General features: G+C 34.6%; 1 protein-coding gene and 1 non-coding gene across 3 annotated transcripts in view; one reads left to right on the top strand and one right to left on the bottom strand.

The window, feature by feature from the left end:
* Window positions 1-5,539: 5,539 nt before the first annotated feature.
* On the bottom strand, window positions 5,540-13,441 carry FPGT (fucose-1-phosphate guanylyltransferase). 2 transcript variants are annotated; one of them, XM_030324813.1, is made up of 4 exons: window positions 13,293-13,441; window positions 11,656-11,823; window positions 9,922-10,014; window positions 5,540-8,166 (listed from the first exon to the last, which is right to left on the bottom strand). In XM_030324813.1, the coding sequence occupies exons 1-4, from the start codon at window positions 13,372-13,374 to the stop codon at window positions 6,710-6,712; spliced, it is 1,800 nt and encodes a 599-aa protein (XP_030180673.1). In that variant the 5' UTR covers window positions 13,375-13,441; the 3' UTR covers window positions 5,540-6,709. The 2 variants fall into 2 exon arrangements, with proteins under 2 accessions (XP_030180673.1, XP_035920092.1); XM_036064199.1 differs by having other exon boundaries at window positions 7,183-7,349.
* A 128-nt stretch (window positions 13,442-13,569) lies between these two features.
* The window catches only part of LOC115521880, a 36,817-nt gene continuing 23,109 nt past the window's right edge, over window positions 13,570-27,277 (top strand). The window contains exon 1 of the transcript XR_003971191.2: window positions 13,570-13,689. This is a non-coding gene — a transcript (uncharacterized LOC115521880). The remainder of the gene's footprint in view (window positions 13,690-27,277) is intronic.

Raw genomic sequence — 27,277 nt, 5'->3', positions numbered from 1 at the left:
ATATGCATGGATATATTTCTGGACTGTATTCTGTTCCATTGATCTATGTGTTTGCTCTTATGCCAATACCATAATGCCTTGATTACTACAGCTTTGTAATATAGTTTGAAATCAGAAGGCATGATGCCTCCAACTTTCTTCTTCTTTCCCCAGAATGCTTTAGTAATTAGAGGTTCTCTGCAGTTCCATACACATTTTAAGATTGTCATATTTCTGTAGAAACTGCCATTGGAGTTTTGATAGGGATTGCACTGAATATGTAGATTGCTTTGGGTAGTATGGGCATTTAACAACGTCAATTCTTAGAATCCATAAGCATGGGATAACTTTCCATTATGACTTTTCAATTTTGTTCACCAATATCTTACAGTATTCAATATAAAAGTCTTTCACCTCCTTGGTTAAATTCATTAACTCATTCCTAGGTATTTCATTCTTTTTGATGCAGTTGTAAATGGGATTATTTTCTTAATTTCCCTGATAGTTTGATATCAATGTATAGAAACACAACATATTTTTTATATATTAATTTTGTATACTGCAATTTTACTGATTTCATTTATTAGTTCTAATCTTTTTTTTTTTTTTTTTTTGCTATAGTTTTTGGGATTTTTCTATACATAGTATTGTGTCTCTACAAATAGTGACAGTTTTACTTGCATTCTAACTTATATACATTTTATTTCTTTTTCTTCCTGAATTGCTCTAGGACTTCCAATATATGTTAAATAAAAATGACAAGAGTGGACATCCTTGTCCTATTTCTGATCTTAGAGGAAAAGCTTTCAGTTGCTCACTACTGAGTAGGATGTTAGCTCTGTTCACAAATGGTCTTAGGGGCATCTGGATGGCTCAGTGGGTTAAGCATCCAACTTCGGTTCAGGTCATGATTTTGCAGTTTGTGGGCTTGAGCCCCGCGTTGCGCTCTGTGCTGACAGCTCAGAACCTGGAGCCTGCTTCAGATTCTGTGTCTCCCACTCTCTCTGCCCCTTCCCTGCTCATGCTCTGTCTCTCAAAAATAAATAAATATTAAAAAAAAAACAACCAAACAAAAACAAATCATCTTTATTATGCTGAGGTATATTCCCTTAGTACCTAAATCACTATCGTAAAATATGATAGAGGGATGCTGAATTTTGTCAAAAGCTTTTTCAGCATCTCCTAAGATGATCATGTAATTTTTATCCTTCATTTTGTTAATGTGATGTATCACATAGTTATTTTACTACTTTTTGTCATTTAAGCTTCAAACTAGCTTTAAAAGTGATTAATTCACTATTTTTACATATATTTACCTTCCCAGCGAAATTTATTCTTTCACACATTTTCCAGCTGAATGAAGTCCCTTTACCATATCTTGTAAGGCCAGTTTAATGGTGATGAACGCCTTTAGTTTTTGCTTGTCTAGAAACCTCTTTAGCTCTCCTTCAATTCTGAATGATAACTTCTGGGCAGAGTATTCTTGGTTGGATTTATTTTTTTCTTTTCGCACTTCAACTATATTGTGCCACTGCCTTCTGACCTATAAAGTTTCTGCTGAAAAATCTGCTTAAGGTCTTATGGAGTTTCCCTTGTATGTAGCAAATTATTTTTCTCTTGCTGCTTTTCAAATTCTCTCCTTGTCTTTAACTTTTGACATTTTAATTATAATATGTCTTGGTGTGGATCTCTTTTGGTTCATCTTATTTGGAACACTCTAGGCTTCCTGGATCTGGATGTCTGTTTCCTTCTCTAGGTTAGGAAAATATTCAGCCATTATTTCTTCAGATAAGATTTCTACCTCCTTTCCCCTTCTCCTCTCCTTCTGGGAGACCTATAAATTGAATATGAGTTCAGTTGGTGTTGTCCTTTTAGTCCCTTAATTTTTCTTCATTTTTTCCCTTCTTTTTGCTGTTATTGCTCTGATTGTTGCTCCATTGCACTGTTTATCAGTTAACTGATCCTTTTTTTCTGCTTCATCTAGTCTGCTGTTGAACCTCTTTATTGCATTTTTCAGTTCAGATATTTTATTCCTCAGCTCTGTGACTTCTGTTTGGTATTTTCTTATACTTTTCATCTCTTTGTTGAATGTGTTCACCCATTTTACCCTCCAGTTCAGTGAGCAATCTATCTTCCTAACCATTATTTTGAATTCTTCATCAGGTAAATTACTCATCTCTGTTTCATCATTTTCCCCTCTGGGGTTTAATATCATTCTTTTATTTGGAACACATTTGTTTCTTCATTTTGCTTGACTCTCTGTGTTGGTTTATATGCAGGAGATAAAACAAACACCTCAGTCTTAAAAAAGTGGCCTAATGTAGGAGGTGAAGCATATTGTTCAACTCTGCCCCAGCTCTTGGTTTTCTCTCACCCCTTTGTGCTTGTCTATGTAACCTATTATATTTTTAATAATCCTAGCAGTTGAGGATGTGCCAAACCTCTCAGTGTCCCATAGGGGAGAATCTCAGTGCTTAGATTCAGGCTGACTAGGGGCCAGACCCTCAGGCTGCAGCTTTTAATAGTATACTCTTGTGGGACTGGAAAGCATTAGCCCCACAAGTCACCAGACCCAGGCAATCTGGAGGTGTCCTTTGGGCAGGAGTTGCAAAACTAGGGGTCCACACAAGTGTATAAGCTCTTTTGTGGGAGATACTGGTGACTTGAAGCACGGCAGGGATGGGATCCATTGTCTATGTTCCTTGAGAGCATAGTTTGGTAGGCCACTAGATGTGTGCCAAACCTGAAGCCTGCCCCAGAGGCTGAAGCTTCAGGACAAGAAAAGAGGTGTCTGTTCAAACCCTCTGCCCATTTTATTTAAATTCCAGTTAGTTAATATACAGTGTAATATTAGTTTCAGGTGTACAATTTAGGGTTTCTAAACTTCCATACAACAACCAGTGCTCATCCCAAGAAGTGCACTCCTTAAGGCCCATCATGTACTTAGCCCATCCCTCTGCCTACCTCCCCTCTGATAACCATCAGCTTGTTTTCCATAGTTAAGAGTCTTTTTCTTGGTTTGCCTCTCCCTCCTTTTTCTCCTATGCCTGTTTGTTTTGTTTCTTAAATTCCACATATGAATGAAAGCATATCGTGTTTTGTCTTTCTCTTATTTCGCTTGGCATAACACTCTCTGGCTCTATCCATGTTGTTGCAAATGGCAAGATTTCATTCTTTTCTATGGTTGAGTAATATTCCACTACACACACACACATCAGGTGATGGACACTTGGGCTATTTCCATAGTTTGGCTATTGTAGATAATGCTGCTATAAACATTGGGGTGCATGTATCCCTTTGTGTTAGCATTTTTATTTTCTTTGGTAAATAACTAGTATGCAATTGCTGAATTGTAGGGTAGTTCTAATTTTACATTTTTGAGGAATCTCCATACTGTTTTTCAGATCTTTTATTTACATCTTTAACTTGACCCCAAATTGTGATCTACTAGACTACAGCTGAACTGGTAAGTTGAATGATGTGCCAAGTTTTGTTTGTTGTAGTTCATGTAGACAGCTCTGCTAAGGAAACAAGGACTGTTTCTTTCTCTGATGAGACTGATATTTTGCCCCTCATTTATAAAAAAAAAAGTCAGAAATGTCTGTAAATATAAACAATTAAGAGTATGAACACTAGTAAGTTATATAGAGTTCAACACAAAAGTTGTGTTCTTCAACCTCAATAGAAATTGTCATTGTCTAAACAAAATTTTAGATGCTCAAAAGATTTAAAGTAAACTAGAAGCTAAGTTACTTCAGTTTTTTCTCTTGTACTAAATAAATTTTTAAACAAGGTACGTTTCAAGTAAATTTACAAAGGTCTTGATCCTTTAGTAAGAATAATTTAGTTCTTGATATGGGTGAAAACTTGTTTCACTTAGCTAAACAAAAAAGAAGGCATCTGAAATCCTTTAGACAATTCTGAGAAAATTAAAAACATTTTCTTTCCATCTTAATTCTGCTTGACTACATCAAAATGCCTAAACTATGGGCTTCTAAGCTACTCAAGTCCAAAGGACATCACTGTGTATATAAATGGCATCCCTGATTGTGTGTAGCAAACCGGTTTCTGGCTGTCTGTGACAATCATACATACATTTTGCATACATTCTGATTTTGGCTCTATGCTGAATTTGGTAATATTAATATAAATACGGAAGTTGCTTAGCTTCAAAACATGAATAGATCATCACAGATTATAGGAATTAATTCTGGATTAATACTATCATTTTTTTTTTTTTTGTGATTTTCAGCATCACTTGGATATTTGAAGCTTTACTTCAACTCAGCATATACTGATGCACACTTTAGTACTGTTTTGCTTAGTTTCTAGAATAAATGGCTGAGGTAGAAGATTAATACCAAATGTTGGATTTCTTTTCCCCATGCCTTCCTTGGTCATTGTTCATATTAAGTAATCAACAAGTTTATGGATTCTATTTAGTTACAAATAACAACCATCCTTCACAAATCTTGGAAATATATGAAATTTAAATCCTGTTACCTTATGAAATAAAAATGATATCAAGAGGAAATGTTCAACTTTTTACTTATATATGCATGGGACTATCACTTTGGTTGAGTCAGGGTACCCGTTCAGGAAACATGTGTGATACTATACCCCAAACAATGCATCTCAAGGCAAGAGACAATATCAAATTCTTTCCAACAGATAACATTTCAAAGCAACTAGAATCCATACACTGTGCAGAATTATGATTAAAATAGTGACCACCAATTTGTCAGAAACCTCCCACTGACTTTGAATAGAAGCCACCTACCTTCTAGAGAGACACATGATTATACTACAGCACAAATACAACTTTGAAATTTTGCCAAATTGTAAAGAAACAGCATCAAAACTTACAGGACAGGTATCTGGTGTTGACGGTTTTGAGGCAATCCAGATAGCATTGTGCTGATGGCACTCTTAGGGCATACGGCTTTACCAATACCTTTGATAGCACAGAACATGGTACTGGGTAGAAGCACGTGGATATTAATAACTTTTGGGTTGAAAAGTGTTTCAGAAGAGTTTGAAACTGAATGTAAAGTTTTAGAAAAGTCTTAACTATATGTCAATATGTCACTTTTTGTTCCTTTTATATGTATGTGTGAGAGGATTAAATAATAAAAAATCTTTATTTAAGTGCATTTAAAAAGGATTTTCAATAAATAAATATAAAAACTCCAAGGAAAAAAGGAAGCATTGATTCACATTTTTCTTGGTAGTGTTTTCTCTTTAGTGGAACATAAAATAACAGTAATTTTTAATAACTGATAGTACTTTACATTAGGTGAAATACAGTATTAAACATTTAATCAATAACAGACATACAACATCCTCTGAAAGCTCTGCAAGTAAATCAGTAAATGCCAAAGAGTAGCTATCATGTATCTGTATTTCCTCCTTGGGAAGAACCTTAAAAGAAAATAAAACAAAACCCCAAACCAAAATGAAACACATAAAATAGCCTAATAATGGTGGCAGGCAAGCCACTTCTGGTTTACCAGTTATTTTCATATTGACATATTAATATATAAACAAAAGAAGCACAGACTAGTTCGGATTTCAGTTTATTCATGTTAAAACACAAAATTGACAAATCATTTCTCTAATTTTTATCAGACTTTGACATAAAGACATTTCACGTGCATGCTTATAGCAAAATAGCAGCACATAAGTTGAGATTCCAGTCTATTTTTATTTTCTTGAAGCTGTCTATCATCAGTAAGTTTTCTCATTTTTTAATTTTTCTGCCTCCTTCCTGCTGCTTACCTTTCGGTCAATTATTGCTTCTCAGTATCATCACCAGTACAAGGACAAAAAGTAAGAAAAAGAAAGTAAAATCAGCCCATCTGGTAACTTAATAGTTCCATTAAAGGGGTTAAAAAGAGATTGCAAATAATGCCCCAAATAAACTTTTATGATTATCAATGAATCCCAATTATTCCTAGGGTTTTCCACATACAGATATTTGAGTTTTGTGTATGTGTATGCTTTTGTATGGATGGAAATTTAGGAAAATTTTAAGATATAGAAACATATGTCCAAGTTTATAAGGTAAAATACCACATAAACACTTTTAGTTTCACTTTGGCAAGAGCAATAAATGAGATAGATTTTTATCATCAATTCCAGAGCTATCTCTATCTAATTACTTGTTAATTAAATAATCACAATATTGGAAGCATTGTTTTCATCTGAATTTGTAAGCTATGAATTTGTTTCCAAAAAAGTATTTCAATTCCTACAGTGTTCTTTGAAGACCCTATTGTATGTATACCATTTTTATCAGTTCATCAGAATAGGACTACTATGTTCTACTACTGTACTGCTAGTATATGCTATAGTATACTACTATACTAGTACTATGCCAATTAACACGTAGACCTGTACTGAAACCAAAGCCCAAAAAGAAGATGGAAAAAGGTATGTTTAGAAAATCATCTAAAACTTCTTGTGTACTATATGAACACAACAATGCTCCACAAACCCGTTTTTATTAAAAGAAAATTAAAATAGTAATATCAAAAAAACCCTTTTCTGAACTTACAGCCTTGAAATATTCTTTCATCAAAAATGTTTGATTTTGTTATTAATATTATGCTATAGCAATTACGTTAATGTAATTTTCATTAATTCACTTCAGTAAAACAAACAAAAGCCTACAGAAAACTCTTCTATTTGCAATCTTGCTCTATCAAGAAAGGTAAGGTATATATAATATTTAAGATGCCTCTAAATCAAACTGTTTTCTATTTAAAGTAATTTCTAGAAAAATTTGCTCCCTATAAGTTATCATGTCTTCTACGTCTTTGTAGATAAGCATTTCTTCAATGGACAACAGTTTATACTTATTCAGGCTGAATGCTGATTTGTTCTGTACAGCATTTAACATTTTTAGGGATGTTGTAACTGAATCACTCAAAGAGGAACAAGCTGGGAAAATACGAGCATTCCACAAACTTAAACGTGTCTTGTTTCCAGAGAACAGTTCCTCTGTAACTTTCAGATTCCAAATATTTAGGCATGACAAGAAACAGACTCCAAAGAATTGAAGTAACTTTATATCTGACAATGTTTTAACATTCCTTTTCAAGTTGTCTTGCACTCCAAAAGCCATAGTTGAATACTTCAAGTATCCATTCATCTTCAAGCTTAAGGAACACACAAAAGAATCTGCAGGCAGGACAGCTTCTGTTATGACAGAACAACCACTAACAATGCAGTTTTCCCCAACTGAAACATTAGGCCCCAATCTAGAATACTCCACAACTGAGCCAGTTGCCACAGAACATCCTGAATCCAGTATACTTTGAATGATACAGGATGTGTTACCAGAGCATTTTGGTGTTGTAGAAAAGATGCTAAAAGCTATGGACTGCAAGCCAAGTTCTGACTTCAAACTGCTATCTGAAGTAAAATGAAACAAGTATTCTTCAGTTGTTCCAATGTGATAGAATTTGGATTTATTAAGAACCACAACATTTAATGAGGTTCCTTTCAGAAGATGAAATATTCTCTGCCTGATGTCTGTCAACTCTGCCTCTTCTTTAGTGACATTTGATGTGTTTCTGGTGTACTCCACAGTTGCTCCAGGTCCCAAAGCCTGCAGAAAGTCTCCATAGGCATCAATTTCACAGTTCAATGTGCCTATTTTTTCATAAAAAGCAAGTAATTTTTTTGCTGTTTTATGATCCATGTAAAATAGGCTGTCCGTGTAGACATACTCAGACTCTAATTTAAGAGGGGTAGTGTCACCCCCAGCCATGTCCTGGTGAGAAAAATTTCCAGGTCTACACACAGCATTAAAGTGATGCATCTGTTCTATGCTGGGCTTATGAAGGAAACGATGGCAACACCTGTATTCAAGGTCTTTATATTCTAAATAATTAAAAGGTTCTAAGACAAATACTCCATGTGTGGTACCAACAGTCAAACTAGAAGGATGAGCTAAAGCTGTAAAGCCAGGTTTGTCAAATCTAATAAACTCACATTCTCCAACACTATAAAGTTCAATATCATCTGCACAAGTAACCAGAATCCCAGGTTTCATATGTGAGGGGAAATCAATGTACATGGCTAGTTTTAATTCCAACATCTGATAAATGGGGTTACCGAAAGGTAACGCAGTGAAAATTTTGCCCAGAGCACTTGCATTTGGAAGGCGTTGGCTGTAACCACCTATATAAAATTAAACAAAATAACTGTTTTAAAATGTTTACAAAACTGTAAGATTTTAAAAACCCAGGGGCATCAGTGACAACTCAAAATATCTCTAAAGATATTTAATGTATATAATGCATTACTGTAACTCAGAAAAGAATAGTAAATTCCAGATTACAAATTCAAAGAACAATTCTCCTCAAGTGATTTGATATAACGCAATTTTAGATTAAGAAAGAATTCTATTATACTTCAGAGGCTGCGAATTGTTTTGAATCAACTGCACAACTAGTAAACAGGACCATGGGCTAAAACATGGTCTTATATCTACATTTCACACCGTAAATTCCACGACATTTAAACTCCTACATTTGGTACGCACTTCATAGAGGGGAAAAAAGTCACAAAAAAACTAATATACCAATCCAAAATATAATCATTAAACTGTAATTACCAGATGCTGTGTCTTTCCTCAAATTATTACATCCACTCAAAGGAAATAAAGGTGTGTTTACTTAAAAGCATTTTAAAATGTATATTTGTTTTTCATTTGAACAGGCTTTTTCCCTCTAAAATGAGTCTTATGACTTCTTAATTCCTTGAAAAGCATGTTCTCTTAGGTACATTAAATAGCTTACATCATTTTTATGTAACTAATTATAATGAGAGGCAACATTACATAGTAGACAAAAATAGGTTCAAACTCTGGTTCACCACTTTTTAATTGCTTATCGTTGGGTTTATTTACTCCAAATCAGCAAATGAAGAGTAATACTTGCTTTATCTTCTTTTATGTAGAGCACTTGGCACAGAGTATGTTGTTCAGCAAATGAGAGTTAATGCTTTCCACTTTTTTCCTTTTCCAAAGACTAGCCAAAACTTAAGTTTAGAATTGTAAGAATTACCTCTTTCTAATTATGTATTTTGAGTGTCTAACTTAATTTTTATTAATTGGTAATCATATTGGTTCCAGAATAAAGCTATATATTTGAATTTTTCTACTTTTTTAGAGTTAGTCTTAAAATCAGAACTTGGATGCTTTACTTGGTATTATCTTTACAAAGAATCATTGTTCTGTATATAAACTATAAGAAATGAAAAATGCCTTGGAAGTCATATAGATGAGTAGTTCTAAAATATCTGTTCCTGGACTGGTGCCAGTCCATAATAAAGTTTTCATCAGCCCCCAGTAGAGAAGAGTGGAGGTTTTCATGTAACCAAGATTTTCATACAACTACATTTACTGAATTAAAAAAAAAAAAACAATCTTTATTCTGAGATTATTTATTTCCTATTTTTCTGCTTTATAATGTTTTCTTTTGTGTGTGACTCTTCCTCTTACATACTTTTTTGTCATCTCCATGTTTTGTCACCACTTTTTCTTTTATTTTTAAATTCTTTTAAGCATTAAAGACTTTTGCCACCAATAATCAGATAAAAATGCATGATAGAAGGTTTTGGTAAAGTCTGGAAATCACAGTGCTAAACCAGCCTCTCCCCTACAACAATTCCTTTTAAAGCATTACTGAGAAATGTTCATATTTTGATGAGTTCTATCTTCGGTAAATAATTTTCTATATACATTCCAAAAGATAAATTTGTTAAAAAACATTATGCTGCTTATAACTTTAAAATAATCAAGAAAAACATGAAATATTTATTTTCAAAGAAGAGTAACTTCAAAGACAAAAATTTAAAAAACAAGGTAGAAAAAAGTCCCTAAGATATCAAAGATAAAATGTAAATTGGAAAAAAGAAAATGTGTAACTTTACCAGAATGAATTAATAGGATGGTAAAAGAATTCCATTTATCTCCATATAACTTTTCCAAACATCGAAGGGCACAAAGTGTGGATCCTCCATTTCCTTAAAAATGAAAGTAAAACCACAACTTATTTCTTAGAAACCTGCTGAAAATTTGTTATTATGGTAAGGTTTGGTGTTATAACTTTGAGGATATGGCCTTTAGCTATAATTAAGTAGGCAGAGAGGAAAGGTAGAGGCAAAAGAATCAAGTTAAATACACATTTTACAGCATTTAAATAAATAAACAATTGGAAATGAAACCCAGAGATCAGCACTTGGTAATAAATGATGAGATTATAATCTTCTCTTGAAAACAATAATTAAAACAAAGGAAAAATGATAAATTAGGCAATCTGAAACAGTGGAATACTCTAAGTATACACATTCATTTGGAGTTACAAACTGAAAAACCCATTAAAATAATTCCCCCCCCACATGACATAACCAAAGATTTGAGTTAGATGTCCTTTCTAAAAAGTTTCTTAGAGGAGCACCTGGGTGGTTCAGTCGGTTGAGTGTCAGACTCTTGACCTTGGCTCAGGTCATAATGGCTCAGGACATGATCTCAAGGGTCCTGAGTTCCAGCCCCACCCCAGGGGCTGCCCTGGTATCAGGGATCCTGCTTGGGATTCTGTCCCTCTCTCTCTCTGCCCCTCCCCTGCTCATGGTCTCTAAATAAATAAATAAACAAACAAACAAACAAACTCAAAAAAATTTTTCTTAGAACCTGGTGTCCTAAAATACATCTTAAACATAACTACACTTACTAGTTACCTTGTGCAGGTTATTTAACATTCTGTGCCTCAGATTCCCATCTATAAAATGGGAATTATTAAAGTACTGACTGCACCATTGTGAGGATTAAAACACTGGTTAATTAGAACAATGCTGGTATCAGATATAAATATCCCATATGGTATCAGGGGCTTTAGTTTTAAGTATCACATGGAAAATAGCCTCCAGAAAAATAGCACATATTTTCTTACAATGAAGGTCAAAAGGCATAGCTGACTTAAACTGGGTTTTGAAAGTAGTATCTATGATATTAGGCCATTATATCATATATATATATATATATATATACACACACACACACACACACATGTGTATACACATGTATATGTGTGTGTGTATACATATGTGTGTGTATATATATATATATATGTGTGTGTGTGTGTGTGTGTGTGTGTGTATATATACACATATATATATACTGGCCTAAGTATCATAGATACTACTTTCAAAACCCAGTTTAAGTCAGCTATGCCTTATGTGTATATACACACATATATGTGTGTATATATATGTGTGTGTATATAGTGCTGATTTGCAACCTTCATGTAAATCTCTGAACAAACTATGGAGTTAGGAGGGACCTTAAGAACCCTACTGATAAAGTCCAAAAGAATATTTAACATTAATTTTAAAATTTTATTAAAATAAATTGTTTTAATTTTATTAAAACAAATAATATTCTTTTCTTAATAACATTCTGCAAGTTTTTCATGGTAAGTCACAATGTGTAAACAGTTACTATGCCTTTTTCTTAAAAAATAGTAAATTTACATTAAATTTTTAAAGCCTGGAAAGACTATGGGTAGAAAGATATAGGGCTCATCAACTGTGAGCCATAGGAAAGCTTTTCTTCAGCAATCATTCTGTTCAGAACCTATGATATAAATCTGATTATATATAGCATACCTATTTTGGCTCCAGCAGGGTCAACAAAAACATGATATTGGACTCCAAGGGGTAACTCCTTTTTTTTCAGCTTTTCTGAGAGCTGTTGCTTATAAGCAAGTTCCTGTTTTTCATCAGCTGCTGTTATTGCAACAATGTCCCAGAATTCTCCAGCTGCCACAGGTTTGCCTGTGTGAAAAAGCAAGGAAATGAGTATCAGAAATCTCTAGCTATTACAAATTTGCCTATTAGAAAGAAAAATGAAAAATTATCTTCATACACTTAACTTCTTTTCAGAATTACGGAATAATTAGTGGCTAGCTAGTTTGATTCAAACTATTTCTACTGAAGATTGTTCACAAATTTTGCATTTTCCCCTCTTTTAGATTACTTGCTCCTTTCATGGTCTACAGTCCATTTATTTAAATATTCTGAAAGTTGCTATGTTTCTTGATTAAGAGAAGTATTCTTGCCTTGCTAAAAATTACCTCAATTCTTAAATAAGAAGAGGAGACAAAAAGAATAAACGGGGGTGCTTAGATGGCTCAGTCAGCTATGCCTCAGATTCTTTATCTCGGCTCAGGTCATGATCTCAAGGTTCACGGGATCAACCCCCAGTCAGGCTGTATACTGTCAATGCGGGGCCTGTTTGGGATTCTCTCTCTCCCTCTCTTTCTGCCCCTCCCCTGCTCGTGCTCTCTTCCCCAAATAAATAAAACTTAAAAAAAAATGAATAAATGAATCTCCAGCTGTGAAAAGCAATTTTCACATATTAGGACCACTTAGTGTTTGTTGGCGGAGTAAGATTCAACCCAGGGATCTATTCCTACAATGTTACTGTTTATAAATTCAGGTACTTTATTTTTTATTACCTGAAGATGAGCCATGCAAGTTTACAAAGGCTTTGAAGTATAAACTGAAATTCTGCATAACAGAAAAGTTCCCAAGTCCCTGATGCACTCATTTAAAAACAGGCTAAACTGACGCTCTTTGTTGGTAAAAAAAAAAGATGAATAAAGATTTTAATTAGTTAACAGTTTTTGTCAGCCAGAATCTATTATTCCTAAATATCTTATTATTTATATTTTTAATGCAGAAACTTCACCAAAAATGACTAATTTTATTAGATAGTTGTATAAGGAATGACAAATAGCACAGTCTTTAAAAAATTTTATTTGATACAAATTTCCCCTTTTAAATTTTGACCCATAATTCTTCCATGTCTTGTTTTTTACTCAGTATGCATTCATAGCATGCAACAAATTGGTGAAGTAGGCAAGGGGATTGGAGAAGGCTAAAATAATATTTGTAATGGTCAAATACTGAGCTTTAGACAGTTTAGATTTATCTAAAGTAACTTTTGTTAATAGGCTAACCAAATGTGTAACTTGGATTGATAGCCTCACTAGTCAGAATAATTTTCTTTCTTCTCCTTTGTTTTATATATATACATGTTACTAAGAATAAAGTAAAAAAAAATAAAGTAACAACATGACGCAAAGAAAGGGCAGTGAGAGAAGAATAAAAAAATCAAGCGGAGTTATTAGCTATAAAGCCGAAGGTGAGCAGACCGGAAGTGATAGTCCAGCAAATTTCCCGGCACGTAAAGTTCCCTCCCTGTCCACTGCCGGGGAAAGCTGGGGTTCCCCCTTTGCTACCTCTCAGTTCTGAAAACCTCTGCAATTTTCGCTGGGTGGCTTCTCGCAGAGCTACGCCTAAGAGCGCGTTTGCAGCAGCCATAGCAAAACTTTCCCCGAGACCAGCTGAAGCCTTCCAGGTATCCTCCGGCAGGCGCAGCACGCATGCGCCTCAGAATGTAACCCGTTCCTAGGTCCGGTTTGCCTCTGTTCCGCCCCTTACGTGCGTCACTCACGTAACCACGCCCCCAGAGCGGTGGCCTGCCGGGAGAAAATCCTGAGGATCAGAGTGCAGAGCCTCGCCGTGTTTCCCTAGCAACGGTCTCTGGAGCAGATGGCCGCCTAGTGATTTGTCGGACTGTGTCGGGTCTGGGCCTCTTGTTCCCAACTCATAAGGCTTTGCAGCCCTGTTGACCCGGTGAGTTATTCGGGTTGAGTGATAAAATTGCTAGAACTGACCCGCTGAGAAGACAAAAGTACAAGCTAGCTTCCAGCTTTCCCTCGAAAGGTGGTTCGTCCTTTCAACTCGTGATTTGTTTCAGATTTGTTTTAGCCGGGAGCAGTTCCCAAAGACATTTTTATAGTTAATTCCTCCCTCAGGGTTGTTATCTGAAACAGTCTGCACCAAATCCAGATCCAGATGTACAGTCTCAACATTCAAGATCTATATTCTCTTAAGGAACCTTAGGTTTGTGGCTTCTTTGCCCTTGTGTTTCTTAGTAAGTGAGCCTCTCCACCCCTCTCAGTTTTGAGTTCACTTCATAGGCTTTTGTCCATTGTATAAAATTCAGTCTGCAACAGGTCTCTTAACATTCGTGGTTTTGGTTGCTTCAGCTGTCATTCTGTTGTATATGCGGATTGATCAAGAACTTTAAATAACATTACTGGGAATAAGTCAGACTTATTAGATGCATTTTGGTAGATACTTATAAGTATTTCTTTTGTAAAGCACAAGTTTATAATGAGTTTTACAGATGAACCTATTCATGCTTACATACAACAATTTTAAGAAACAGAGGCGGGACGCCTGGGTGGCGCAGTCGGTTAAGCGTCCGACTTCAGCCAGGTCACGATCTCGCGGTCCGTGAGTTCGAGCCCCGCGTCGGGCTCTGGGCTGATGGCTCAGAGCCTGGAGCCTGTTTCCGATTCTGTGTCTCCCTCTCTCTCTGCCCCTCCCCCGTTCATGCTCTGTCTCTCTCTGTCCCAAAAATAAATAAATGTTGAAAAAAAAAATTAAAAAAAAAAAAAAGAAACAGAGAGGCTAATAGTCAAGGGCTCACGATCAGTAGAAGAGGAGATTTAAGCACGCTACTTGAATCCCAAACCCAGAACTCATCTACCACATCATGCAGTTTGATTTATTTCAGAAACCTGTCTTCCTAAAGCCTTCATCAGTAACACAGGTGGTCATTCAAGGCCCTATAAGTTCTTGCCATGAACTTAACTTAGTTTTTTTTTTTTTCTAAAGACTTAGCTCTGCATTTAATTCTGTACTTAAGGTACATTTCAGTAAAAATGGAGATTACTCTTTCATAGTTTCGCCATTTAGAAGTTTTGTGTTGTTAATAAAAACAAAACATTAAGAACATTTATATGATACGACTTGAGTGAGGTGAGAGTGAACAAAAGGGAGTGAGTGATAAAGATCAGAGAGGTGAAAAACCCCTAAAGAAGGGATTTTGTTTTATACTGTGTACAACGAAGCCATTGCAGAGTTTTTATGTGACTTGCCTTATGTCTAAAAAGATCTCTCAGAAATGTGAAAATAGACTATAGTGGAGGGTAGGGCAAGGATAGAGTTGGTGAAGGCTTGGCAACGATGGTAACAGTGGGGATGCTGAGAAATTGATTACATTCTGGACATATTTTTGAAGGCACAACCAATACAATTTGCTAATGATATGGTTGTGGAATGTTAGAGAATGAGAGGGGTCAAGACTGACCACCTCAAGGATAGAACAGCTATCAGTTGAGATGGGAAAGACTGCGGATGGGGAGTGTTGGTGGAGTAGTGGGGAGAGTCCAGAGTTTGCTTTTAGACATGTAGAATATATAGATATATGTGTATGTCACACATACATAATGAAAGTTTGTGTGTGTATGTGTCTGTAGGCATTACACATATGAGTCCAGGGTTCATAAGAGAGGTCTGGGCTGGAGAGAGAATGTTTTGAGTCCTCAGAGTTAGAGACAGTGTGAGGCTATGTGCCTGTGATTCTGCAGTTCACAGACCTCTCCAGAGGGATAACTATAAGGTTGGGTTAGAGTTAATGGAATTAATTTTAAACTACTGAACTAGATGAGATCCTAGGGGAAGAAAGGTGAAGTTCAAGGATTGTACATAGTAACAAGGTAAACAATGAAAATGTGACCAAATAAGAAAATTTTGGATAGTGAGAAGTGTGAAGGGACTAGAACAGGCTGATGTAATAGACTGTATTACATAGAGTATTAAATACAGCATTCTTGGGACCTGGAAAGGATGGCCATAGAAATCAATATTATTTTTTCCTGATATGATTACATTATTCATATAAAATGTGTTGGAAGTAAATATACCACCTTATCAACTATGGTTTTTGTTCTTCCCTCTTTTTTTTTCTCAACTGTTCATTAATATTACTTTTTAAGTAAAAATGAAAAAATATTGAATACCATATTAGCGGGAGTAATTTCGTTGGAAGTAGATTTTGGGGGGTAAAAACATCTAGGGATTTAAGTTTATGTTTAATATAATCAAACAGTGTGATATGGTTGTTTAAATAGTCATAAGGTACGGTAACCACAATAAAATATGCTAACACAGCTAAGTAGTAAACCCATTAATTCTTTATAAGTAAAACACATTGGAAATGACATATTTAATCATGGATTCCACATTTGAAAGGGATGTCAGACAAACTGAACTATATAATAGTTGAAAAATGGTATTTTGTGGAGACATTTGGGCTTTTTTTGTGTGGGAGGAGAGTAAAGAGTATCTGAAGAAGTACCGTAAAGAAGAGTGAGATAGATTTTTAAAAGAACTTTACTGAGGCATAATTTATATGACATTAACTTAACCTGTTGTAAGTGAACAATTTAATGATTTTTAGTAAGTTTACTGAGCTGTGCAACTGTCACCCCAATAAGATGCTTATGCTTGTTTAGAGTTAATTCCAGTCAGGTTGTTCCTAATACTATGGGCATAACTATGACTGTTGTGTGGAAGTTGTAGAGAAGAATATTAATTTTGTTTCCAAACATTTTTTTTTCCTTCACAAGAAGAAACTGAAACTAAATGAAGAGGGTTCTAGATTGTGCACCACGATTCTCTTGGTGCATGGTTTGATCAGTTCACGCTAGGGCTCTGATCTTTTCCATTCCTTGTGTTTCATCTCTCTGCACAACCACTGTTCCTCCTCCTACTCTTTCTGACATGCAGTATAAGCAAAAATATCTTTTTACTCTTCCATTTATTTGAATTTCTTTATTTGGCTAGCGTGTTCTAGCCAAATAAAGTATTTTTTCCCACTGTATCCTGTTGAAGGAACCCTCACGTTTCTCACCTTTCTGGAGGACCAAGGAAAAATTTTATCCCCCAAACTTCTATTTGACATCCTCCTTTATTATTTTTTTTAAGACTTTATTTTTTAGAGCAGTTTTAGTTTCACAGAAAAATTGAGAAGAAAATTCAGAGATTTCCAATATACTCCCACATAATTCACATGTGCATAGCCTACCCTGTCATTAACATCCCCCACCAGAATGGTACATTTGTTACAGTTGATGAATTTATATTGACATGCCATAATCACCCAAAGTCCATAATTTACCTTACATTTCACTCTTGGTGTATATTCTATGGGTTTGGACAAAGTATGATGACGTGTTCATCATTATAATATTCAGAATTGTTTCACTGTTTAAAAATCTGTGTTCTGCCTATTCATCCACTCTGTGAACTCTGCCACCATTAATCTTTTTACTGTCTCCATGGTTCTGCTTTTTCCATAATGCCATATAGTTGTAATCCTATACTACATAGCCTTTTCATACTGATGTCTTTCACTTAGTAGTGTGCATTTAAGGTACACTATGTCTTTTCATTCTTGAAAACCATTTCTTTTTAGTGCTGAGTAATAGTCCATTATCTGGATGTGCCACACTTTATCCTTTCAACTACTGAAGGACATCTTGGTTGTTCCCAAATTTTTGCAATTGTGAATAAAGCTGTTATGAACATTCATATGGCAAAAGATAAATACCAAGAAGTGCAATTACTGGATCTTATGATAAGAGTATATTTAGTCTTATAAGATAAGGCCAAACTGTCTTCCAAAGTTGCTATACTGTTTTGCATTCCTACCAGCAATGAATGACAGTTTCTGTTGCTACACATCCTTGCCAGCAGTTTGTGGTGTCAGTGTTCAGGTTTTGGCCATTCTAATAGGTGTGTAATGTTATTTCATTGTTGTTTTAATATGCATTTCCCTGATGACATTTGAGGAGGAACAGCTTTCATGTACTTATTTGACATCTGTATATCTTTTTTGGTGAAGTATCTATTAAGGTCTTTGGCCCATTTTTAAAATCTGGTTGTTTATTTCCCTTACTGTTTAGTTTTAAGTGTTCTTTATATATTTTAAATAAAAATCCTTTATCAGATGTATCGTTTGCAAATATTTTCTCCCATTGTGTAGCTTGTTTTCTTATTCATTTGACATTACTGTTTGCAAATTATGTCTTTAATTAATTTTTTTATTTAAAAGAAATAATTTTTCATTAAGTTTTTAACTTTAATTCCAGTATAGTTAACATACAGTGTTATATTGGTCTCAGGTGTACAATGTAGGGACTCAACAATTCTCTACATTACTCAGTGCTCATTGGTCTAAATGTACTCTTTAATCCCCATCACCTACTTCAACCATCTCCCCGCCCACCTCCCTCTGGTAACCATCAGTTTGTTCTCTTAGAGTCTGTTTCTTGTTTTTTATCTCTCTATGCCTTTAATTTTAATGAAGTATAGGTTATAAAATATTTCTTTCATGGATTATGATTTTGGTGGTGTATCTAAAAGGTCATTATTATACCTAAGGTGATTTAGATTTTCTTCTAGGTTATCTTCTAGGAAGTTTATAGTTTTGTGTTGTCATAGATCTATTTTAAATTAATTTTTCTGAATGTGTAAAGTCTGTGTCTACATTCATTTTTTTTTTTGCATGTGGATGTCCAACTGTTTCAGCACCATTTGTTGAAGCTCCATTGTATTGTCTTTGCTTCTTTGTCAGAGATCAGTTCACTATATTTCTATTTCCAGACTCTATTATATTCCATTAATCTAATTTCTTTTGTTTTGACAACACTACATTGTTTTTGACTACTATTGCTTTATAGTAGGTCTTGAAGTCTGGTAGCATCATTCCTTCAACTTTGTTCTTGAATAGTGTGTTAGATATTGTAGGTTTTTGCCTCTTTGTGTAAATTTTACAATCAGTCTGTTGATATTGATAAAATAATATGCTGAGATTTTGGATGGGACTGCATTTAATCTATAGATCAAACTGGGAAGAAATGACATCTCAATATTGAGTCTTCCTATTAAGGCTGTCGATGCACATGAAATCTCTCTCCCTTTATTTAGTTCTTTGATTTTGCTCATCAACTGTTTGTTTTCCTCTTGTACATATTTTATTACATGTATACCTAAATATTTCATTTTGAGGGGTGCTAATGTAAATAGTACTGTGTTTTTAACTTGTGCATTGCTGGTATAAAGGAAAGTGATTGGCTTTTGTGTATTTACCTTGTATCTACAATCTTATTATAATCACTTATTAGTTCCAGGTTTTTTTTTTCTTTTCTTAATTTCTTTCTTTTTGTCGATTCTTTTCGATTTTCTATATAGAAAATGATCATGTCATCTGTGAACAAACACAATTTTATTTCTTCATTCCTAATCTGTATATCTTTATTTTCCTTTCCATGTTTTATTGAATTAGCTAAGACTTCCAGTATGATATTGAAAGGCAGTGATGAGATGGGACATCCCTGCTTGGACCTGATCTTATTGGGAAGGCAAATTTCTTTCCATTGAGTATGATTAGCTGTAGAATTTTTATAGATATTTTATCAAGTTGAGGAAGTTGTCCTCTATTCCTAGATTACTGAAAATTTTTCTCAAGAATAGAGTTGGATTTGAATAAATGATTTTTCTGCATTTATTGAAATGGTCATGTGGTTTTCTTTTTTTTTTGGCTTGTTAATGTGACAGATTACATTAATTGGTTTTTGAATGTTGAACCAGACTTGCATACCTCGGAAAAATCCCACTTGGTAGATTCTTTGTATACATTGTTCAATTTACTAACTTTTTTTCCAGGAATTTTGCATCTGTTTTCATGAGAAATATTGATCTGTAGTTTTCCATTTTTGTAATGTCTTTGGCCATAGGGTTTGGATAATGCTGGCCTCATAGAATGAGTTAGGCTTTGCTTCTATTCTCTGAAGGAGATTTTAGGGAATTAGTATAATTTCTTCCTTAAATTTTGGTAGCATTCCCCAAAGATCTCATCTGGGCCTGAGGCTATCTGTTTTGAAAAGTTATTAATTATTGGTTCAATTTCTTTCATAAATATATGTCTATTCAGATTATTTATTCTTGTGTGAGTCTTGGCAGATTGTGTCTTTCAAGGAATTGGTTCATTTAAGGTAGGATATCAAGTTCTGCACGTGGAGCCATTCATAGTATTAATTTATTATACCTCTGTTGTCCATGGGATCTGTAGTATTGTCCTTACTTTAATTTCTGATACTAATAATTTGTGTTCTCTTTTTTTTTTCTTTGCCTGGCTAGTGGCTTGTTAATACTATTGATCTTTCCAAAGAGCAGGCTTTGGTTTTATGGATTATCTCTGTTGATTTTCTATTTTCAATTTCATTGATTTCTCCTGCAATTTTTATTAATTTTCTTATGCTTACTTTGGATTTAATTTGCTCTCTCTTTTTTTTCTTCTAGTTTTCTAAGGTGAAGTTTAGATTATTGCTTTTAGATTTTTCTTCTTTTGTGATGTATGCATTCAGTGCTATAAATTTCCCTCTAAGCACTTCTTTTGTGACATCCCACAAATTTTGATAAGTTGTGTTTTTATTTTCATTTAGTTTAAAATATTTTAAAATTTCTCTCGAGATATTCTTTGGCTCATGTGTTATTTAGAAATGTGTTATTTAATCTCCACATATTTTGTTTTTTCCAGCTATATTTCTGTTATTGATATGTAGTTGAATTCCATTGTGATCTGGGTAGATACTGTATGATTTCTATTCTTTTAAGTTTCTGAAGTTGTATTTGAGGCTCAATATGTGGCCTCTCTTGGTAATGTTTATGTGAGCTTTTGATGAATATACATTCAGCTGTTGTTGGATGAAGTAGTCTGTAGTTGTCAACTGTATCCAGTTGATTGATGGTGTTGTTGTGTGTAACTATGTTCTTACTGATTTTCTGTCTGCTAGATCTGTCCATTTCTGATAGCAGAGTTGAAGTCTGCAACTGTGATAGTGCATTCATCTGTTTCTTGAAGTTCTATCAGTTTTGCTTCACTTTTGTTAGGTGTATAAACTTTATCAGTTGCTATGTCTTTTTGGAGAAATGACCTCATTATTATTATGTAATGTCTGTCTTTATCCTGATAACTTTCCCTGCTCTGAAGACTGTTCTGTTTGAAGTTAACATAGCTACTCCTGCTTTCTTTTGATTTGTGTCAGCATGATAGATCTTTATTACTTTATATGTCTTTACCTTTCATTTGGGTTTTTTGTGGACAACATATAGTTGGGTCTTTTTTTTTTTTTTTTAATCTCATTTGACAGTCTCTTTTAATTGGTTCATTTGGACCCTTGACATTCATAATGATTATTGATATATTTGGATTAATATATGCAATATCCATTGCTATTTTCTATTTGTTGCCATTATTCTTTGTTTTTTATCTTTTGTATTTCACTTTTCATGCTTTTTTTTTTTTTTTTTTTTTTATAATTTTTTTTTTTAACGTTTATTTATTTTTGAGACAGAGACAGAGCATGAACGGGGGAGGGTCAGAGAGAGGGAGACACAGAATCTGAAACAGGCTCCAGGCTCTGAGCTGTCAGCACAGAGCCCGACGCGGGGCTCGAACTCACAGACCGCGAGATCATGACCTGAGCCGAAGTTGGCCGCTCAACCGACTAAGCCACCCAGGCGCCCCTGCTTTTTTGGTTTTAAATGAACACTACATATGATTTCATTTTCTCTTCTTTCATAGCATATTGATTATAGTTCTTATTTTACCATTTTTAGTGGTTACCCTAAAGTTTGCAATACACATTTATAACTAATTCAGTTCCATTTTCAAATAACACTATACCCCTTCCCACCTAGTGTTAAGTACCTTATTATTAGAAGATAAACCCAATTCCTTCTGTCTCTTATATAATTGTTGCTTTTAAAAAAAATGTTTATTTGAGTGGGGAGAGGGGGAGAGGCAGAGAGAGATGGAGACACAGAATCTGAAGTACGCTCCAGGCTGTGAGCTGTCAGCACAGAGCCCGATGCAAGTCTCCAACCCATGAGCCTTGAAATCATGACCTGAGCTGAAGTCGGATGATTAACAGACTGAGCCAACCGGGTGCCCCTCATTGCTGCTTTTAATTTCACTTATATATAAGCATTCACATATATACTACCAGTTTGCTACTAGTATTTTGAAAAACTTTTATCTGTTAGATCAGTTAGGAATAAGAAAAATAAAATATTTTTATTTTATATACACTTATTTCTTTCCCAGTGTTCTTCCTTGCTTTCTGTAGATCTGAGATTCTGAACAAATTACATTCCTTTTCTCTAAAGAACTTCTTTTAACATTTCTTGTAAGGTAGGTCTACTGGCAACGAATCTCCTCAATGTTTGTTTCCCTGTGAAAGTCTTTTATTTCTCCTTATTTTTGAAAGATAATTTCATAGCGTGCAGAATTCTAGATCAGTGGGTTTTTTTTTTTCTTCTGAATTCTTTCTTTCTTTCTTTCTTTCTTTCTTTCTTTCTTTCTTTCTTTCTTTCTTCTTTATTTGCCACTGACAAATAAACACAGTTTAATTATTTCTTTTCAAGAAAAAAACAAATGTGATATGAACAACAAAAAAGAAATAGAAGTTACTTTGATTAAAAGTCACAACATGAATGGTGGAGATTACACTAAGTAATAGGGACAGACTAATACCACTGTCTACATGCTTTGGTGTTCCAAAGAGAAAGTAGTTTTGTCTTATAGCAGTGGTTTTATATATACATGTACACTGTAAAAAATATATACAATAGTGTTTCTCAGGCCTTTTTTTCCCATCTTTTTGCTCCTTTTCAGAACCCTTGTACAATCTTGAGACTTATTGAGGACTCCAAAGAACTTTTATGTGGATTACAACTATCAGTATTTATATGTTGGAAGTTGAAATTGAGAAATTTTTGAATAATTACTTACCGACTCACTTGATTAGAATAATGATGAGCATGAGTAAAAATGTTAAGAGAAATAACATCTTAATATAAAAATTATTTTGATCTCATGGATACCCTCAAACTTGCTGTGTTAGAAAAAGCAAAATAAAAGCAAATTTGGAAGTAAACTTTACTTGCCATGGTTTATAGTACTTGGGTTTGAAAAGAGGTGATGAAATGTACTAAAATTGTAGTAACACTTGTATTGTCTTGATGGGCTGACTTTCTGTACTTACTGGTTCATTCCTTTGCCTACTATAGAAAAGATTTTTCTTTCTTGACCTTCTGTGTAATCTAAGTAGCAAATATTCTGTGTCTTACAAGAATATTTTTCTTTGCTTTATGTTGAATTTATTACATTCTTGATTAACAGAATCTTAAGAGAACAAACTGAGGGTTGCTGGAGGGGTATTTGGTGGGGCATAGGCTAAATGGGTGATGGGCATTAAGGAGGGCACTTGTTGGGATGAGCACTAGGTGTTATATGCAAGTGATGAATCCCTAAATTCTACTCCTGAAACCATTACCCTGTATGTTAACTAACTTGAATTTAAATAAAATGAAAAGAAAAAGAAGAAATTGTCAGAGGCTATTTGGACATTTGATTAAGATAGGATCAGGGTGCTAGAGAAATAATACTGAGTTATATATTTAATTAAATACGCATTTTAAATAATACAACATTTTAAATAAATACAGACATTAACATGATTGTAAAGAACCTGATTTTTATAAGTGAGGAATCTTTATTCTTTGCTTTTATTTTTCTCTCAGTACTTTAAATATTTTACTCCATTCCATTCTTGCTTATGTAATTTCTTAGGAAATGTTTTCTATGCAGATGTTTTTCTAGATTTTTAAATTAGTTTTTATTGTTTTATATTCATCTTCTGGTTCATCACCTTTTGGTATTTAAAGGCTTATAGTTCTACAGTATGCAAGCCTGGAATCAAATTAAAAGTTGAAAACTGGTGTTTTCACAAAAGCTTTTTTAAAAATTTTGAACAGAAATATACAGCCTTCTAAATTTTAGAAAGCAAATACATTTAATGGACAGAAAATAAGATGTCTTGATTCCAAGTGCATCTTAGATTCATTGTTCCAAATAATTTTTTATGTCATTTGAAATGTGGAATTTACCACAAAAATATAATGTTTTAAGGAATCAGTGTTTTTTTATATAAACTTACAAACCAACTGGATTCCATTTTCATTTGCCAGGAGATTAGTAATATTCTGACTGTTCTACTAGAATCTCTTCTTAATTTTCAGAGTACATTTTGTGTGTGAAGTAAACTCATGGCAAGTCTTCATCAAAGCCGTATTGTCTCCATGAACTATTTGGCCAAATAAAAGTATTTTTAAGGGCGCCTGGGTGGCGCAGTTGGTTAAGCGTCCAACTTCAGCCAGGTCACGATCTCACGGTCCGTGAGTTCGAGCCCCGCGTCGGGCTCTGGGCTGATGGCTCAGAGCCTGGAGCCTGTTTCCGATTCTGTGTCTCCCTCTCTCTCTGCCCCTCCCCCGTTCATGCTCTGTCTCTCTCTGTCCCAAAAATAAATAAACGTGGAAAAAAAAATTAAAAAAAAAAAAGTATTTTAAAAATATAATTGCTATATTTTTGATGGGCTTAAATATATTATAGACATTCTAAACTAAAAATAGTTTACAACCACAAAGATATAAAATATTACTAGTTATATTTCTTATAGTTAGATTTTTGAAAAAAATCATTATTTCCCCCTTTAAAAAATTAAAAAAATTTTTTTTAAATGTTTATTTATTTTTGAGAGACAGACAGAGCATGAGCAGGGGAGGGGCAGAGAGAGAGAGAGTGACAGGCACACAGAATTTGAAGTGGGCTCCAGGCTCTGAGCTGTCAGCACAAAGCCCGATGGGGGAGTTGAGGGTGGAATTCACAAACTGTGAGATCATGATCTGACCTGAAGTCAGACACTTAACGAACTGAGCCACCCAGGTGCCCCCGCCCTTTTTTTGTGATTTTATTTTACTTGCAAATTTTGTGGTAATTCTGGAGTCTAGTGTCCAGAATTCAACTTAGTTAATAATGTCATAACGCTTACAAAATAAGGTACTGTAACAAACCTGATCATCAGGTTATGATGTTATGTTATATGTTTTAATATACTTTGTATTTAAAATAATAATATATTTGTATACCTAGCATCTAAAATTCCAGTGACTAAGTGTAATGCCTATAGGTCACTGACACAGAAAACATTGTGTTTGAAAATTTCTTTAAGGGGCGCCTGGGTGGCTCAGTCGGTTAAGCGGCCGACTTCGGCTCAGGTCATGATCTCGCGGTCTGTGAGTTCGAGCCCCACGTCAGGCTCTGTGCTCACAGCTCGGAGCCTGGAGCGTGTTTCAGATTCTGTGTCTCCCTCTCTTTCTGACCCTCCCCCGTTCATGCTCTGTCTCTCCCTATCTCAAAAATAAATAAACGCTAAAAATAAAAAAAATAAAATAAAAAAGAAAATTTCTTTAAAATATTTATCAAATATCCATTTGAAAAGGAAATAAACATACAAAATAGTTTTTACTTTCCAGTATTTAATTTAGATGTTCATTAATTATAACTTCATATAGTTACCCTGCAATTATTTGCTCCCAATGTTTTTAAATGGAAAAGTTGGGAATTAAGATGAGACTTATAATTGATGTGCATTATATTTCATAAAGACATAGTTTTTATAGTGTGATTAAAAATGTATAATAACTTTAAAATTAGTACTTTTGTCCACACAAACTAGGCTTACTGTTAATGATCCTGATTTGTTTTTAACTACAGGACATCTTTGAAACTGTAATTGTAGTTCTGATGCTTTCTGTAATGTGTTGCTGTACTTATGTGTTATTTCTGTAATGTGTTGCCTTTGAACATTATATTATTATTTTAACTTGTTGATATACACATTTATATGTGCATTTTACAAAGTAATTGCAAAATTATCAAAATATTAAAAGGAACAAAAGTGCCTGTATTCATCTTTAATTGTCATATTTAAAATTGGCAGCACTTGGTACATAGACTTTTAAGTAGGTATAAGAGGAGTTCTCAATTGCAGTGGTTTTCAGTTTTCCTTGGTAGGCAGTGTAATTATCTGGGTCCATCGTTGCAGAGATAAGATTTAAGAGGTATCTAATCAGGCCTGGGAATTTGTGTTATTCTAGTTATACTGTGTGCAATCAGTAATAAATAAAATTAAATGTTGCATAAGAATCCTCACTTCTTCACACTGATTGGGCTATGTGACAGACTAATTAAATAGTTTGAAAAACTGAAAAATACTTTTAACAAATGATAGTTCTTAAAAAAATGAAAAAATAATGTTCTACATTTAATCCTATAACTTACTAACCATAGATTAATCTTTCCTTTGGAGAACAATAACTTGATCTCATATAATAATGTTCTACTCTGAAATGTTTTTTAATATTAAGGTTGTTTGTATGTTGGGAAATAAGTACTACTAATAGAGATGAATATTGATGCAATAGAGGACACATTTACAAATGATTCTAGTATATGAGAAAGACTGATTTTAAGATTATTTTAGAATTCATATTCCCAACTAAAAAATCAGTTGAGAATGATTTAAAAATTAACCTGTATAAAACAAAGATCAGTAAATAGGAACCAAAAATATATTTGTAGGCACCTGGGATGAGATTCATTTAAGCATTTCATTGACTCTGAATGACCTGACAGATAAGGAAGAGATATACTTTGTAGTAATATTTCTTGCTATACGATAAAAGAAAGCACAGAGTGTTTGGAAACATTTTTTTCTCTTCTCACTTAAGATCTGAAAAATAAGTAAAAAGTTGGTTGTTTTCATTATAAAAGACCCTTCAGCGCCATCTCCCCCGCCCATCCCCCAGCCAAAATCCCAAAGGGAACCGGTTCCGGCCAGGGAAATTGCTCGCTCCGCGCAAACACCCAACTCTGTGCTTCTGCGGAGCCAAACCTCCGGCAGCGGATCTGACTCCCTCCGGCTGCCACAGGGCCCCTCCTGAAGTGGATCACCTAAGGAGAAGCGAGCTAAGCCTGCCCCCCCTGCCGCCGTGCACCTTGCCTACCTACCCCAGCTAATACGCCAGATCCCCAGCACCACAAGCCTGGCAGTGTGCAAGTAGCCCAGACGGGCCACACCACCCCACAGGGAATCCCGCCCCTAGGAGAGGGGAAGAGAAGGCACACACCAGTCTGACTGTGGCCCCAGCAGTGGGCTGGGGGCAGACATCAGGACTGACTGCGGCCCCGCCCACCAACTCCAGTTATACACCACAGCACAGGGGAAGTGCCCTGCAGGTCCTCACCACACCAGGGACTATCCAAAATGACCAAGCGGAAGAATTCCCCTCAGAAGAATCTCCAGGAAATAACAACAGCTAATGAGCTGATCAAAAAGGATTTAAATAATATAACAGAAAGTGAATTTAGAATAATAGTCATAAAATTAATCGCTGGGCTGGA

The sequence above is a fragment of the Lynx canadensis genome, chromosome C1 (assembly GCF_007474595.2).
Source record: "Lynx canadensis isolate LIC74 chromosome C1, mLynCan4.pri.v2, whole genome shotgun sequence".
NCBI classification, from domain to species: Eukaryota; Metazoa; Chordata; class Mammalia; order Carnivora; family Felidae; genus Lynx; species Lynx canadensis.
The sequence above is the reverse complement of the archived record's forward strand: the minus strand, read 5'-3'. Positions and strand labels throughout refer to the sequence as shown.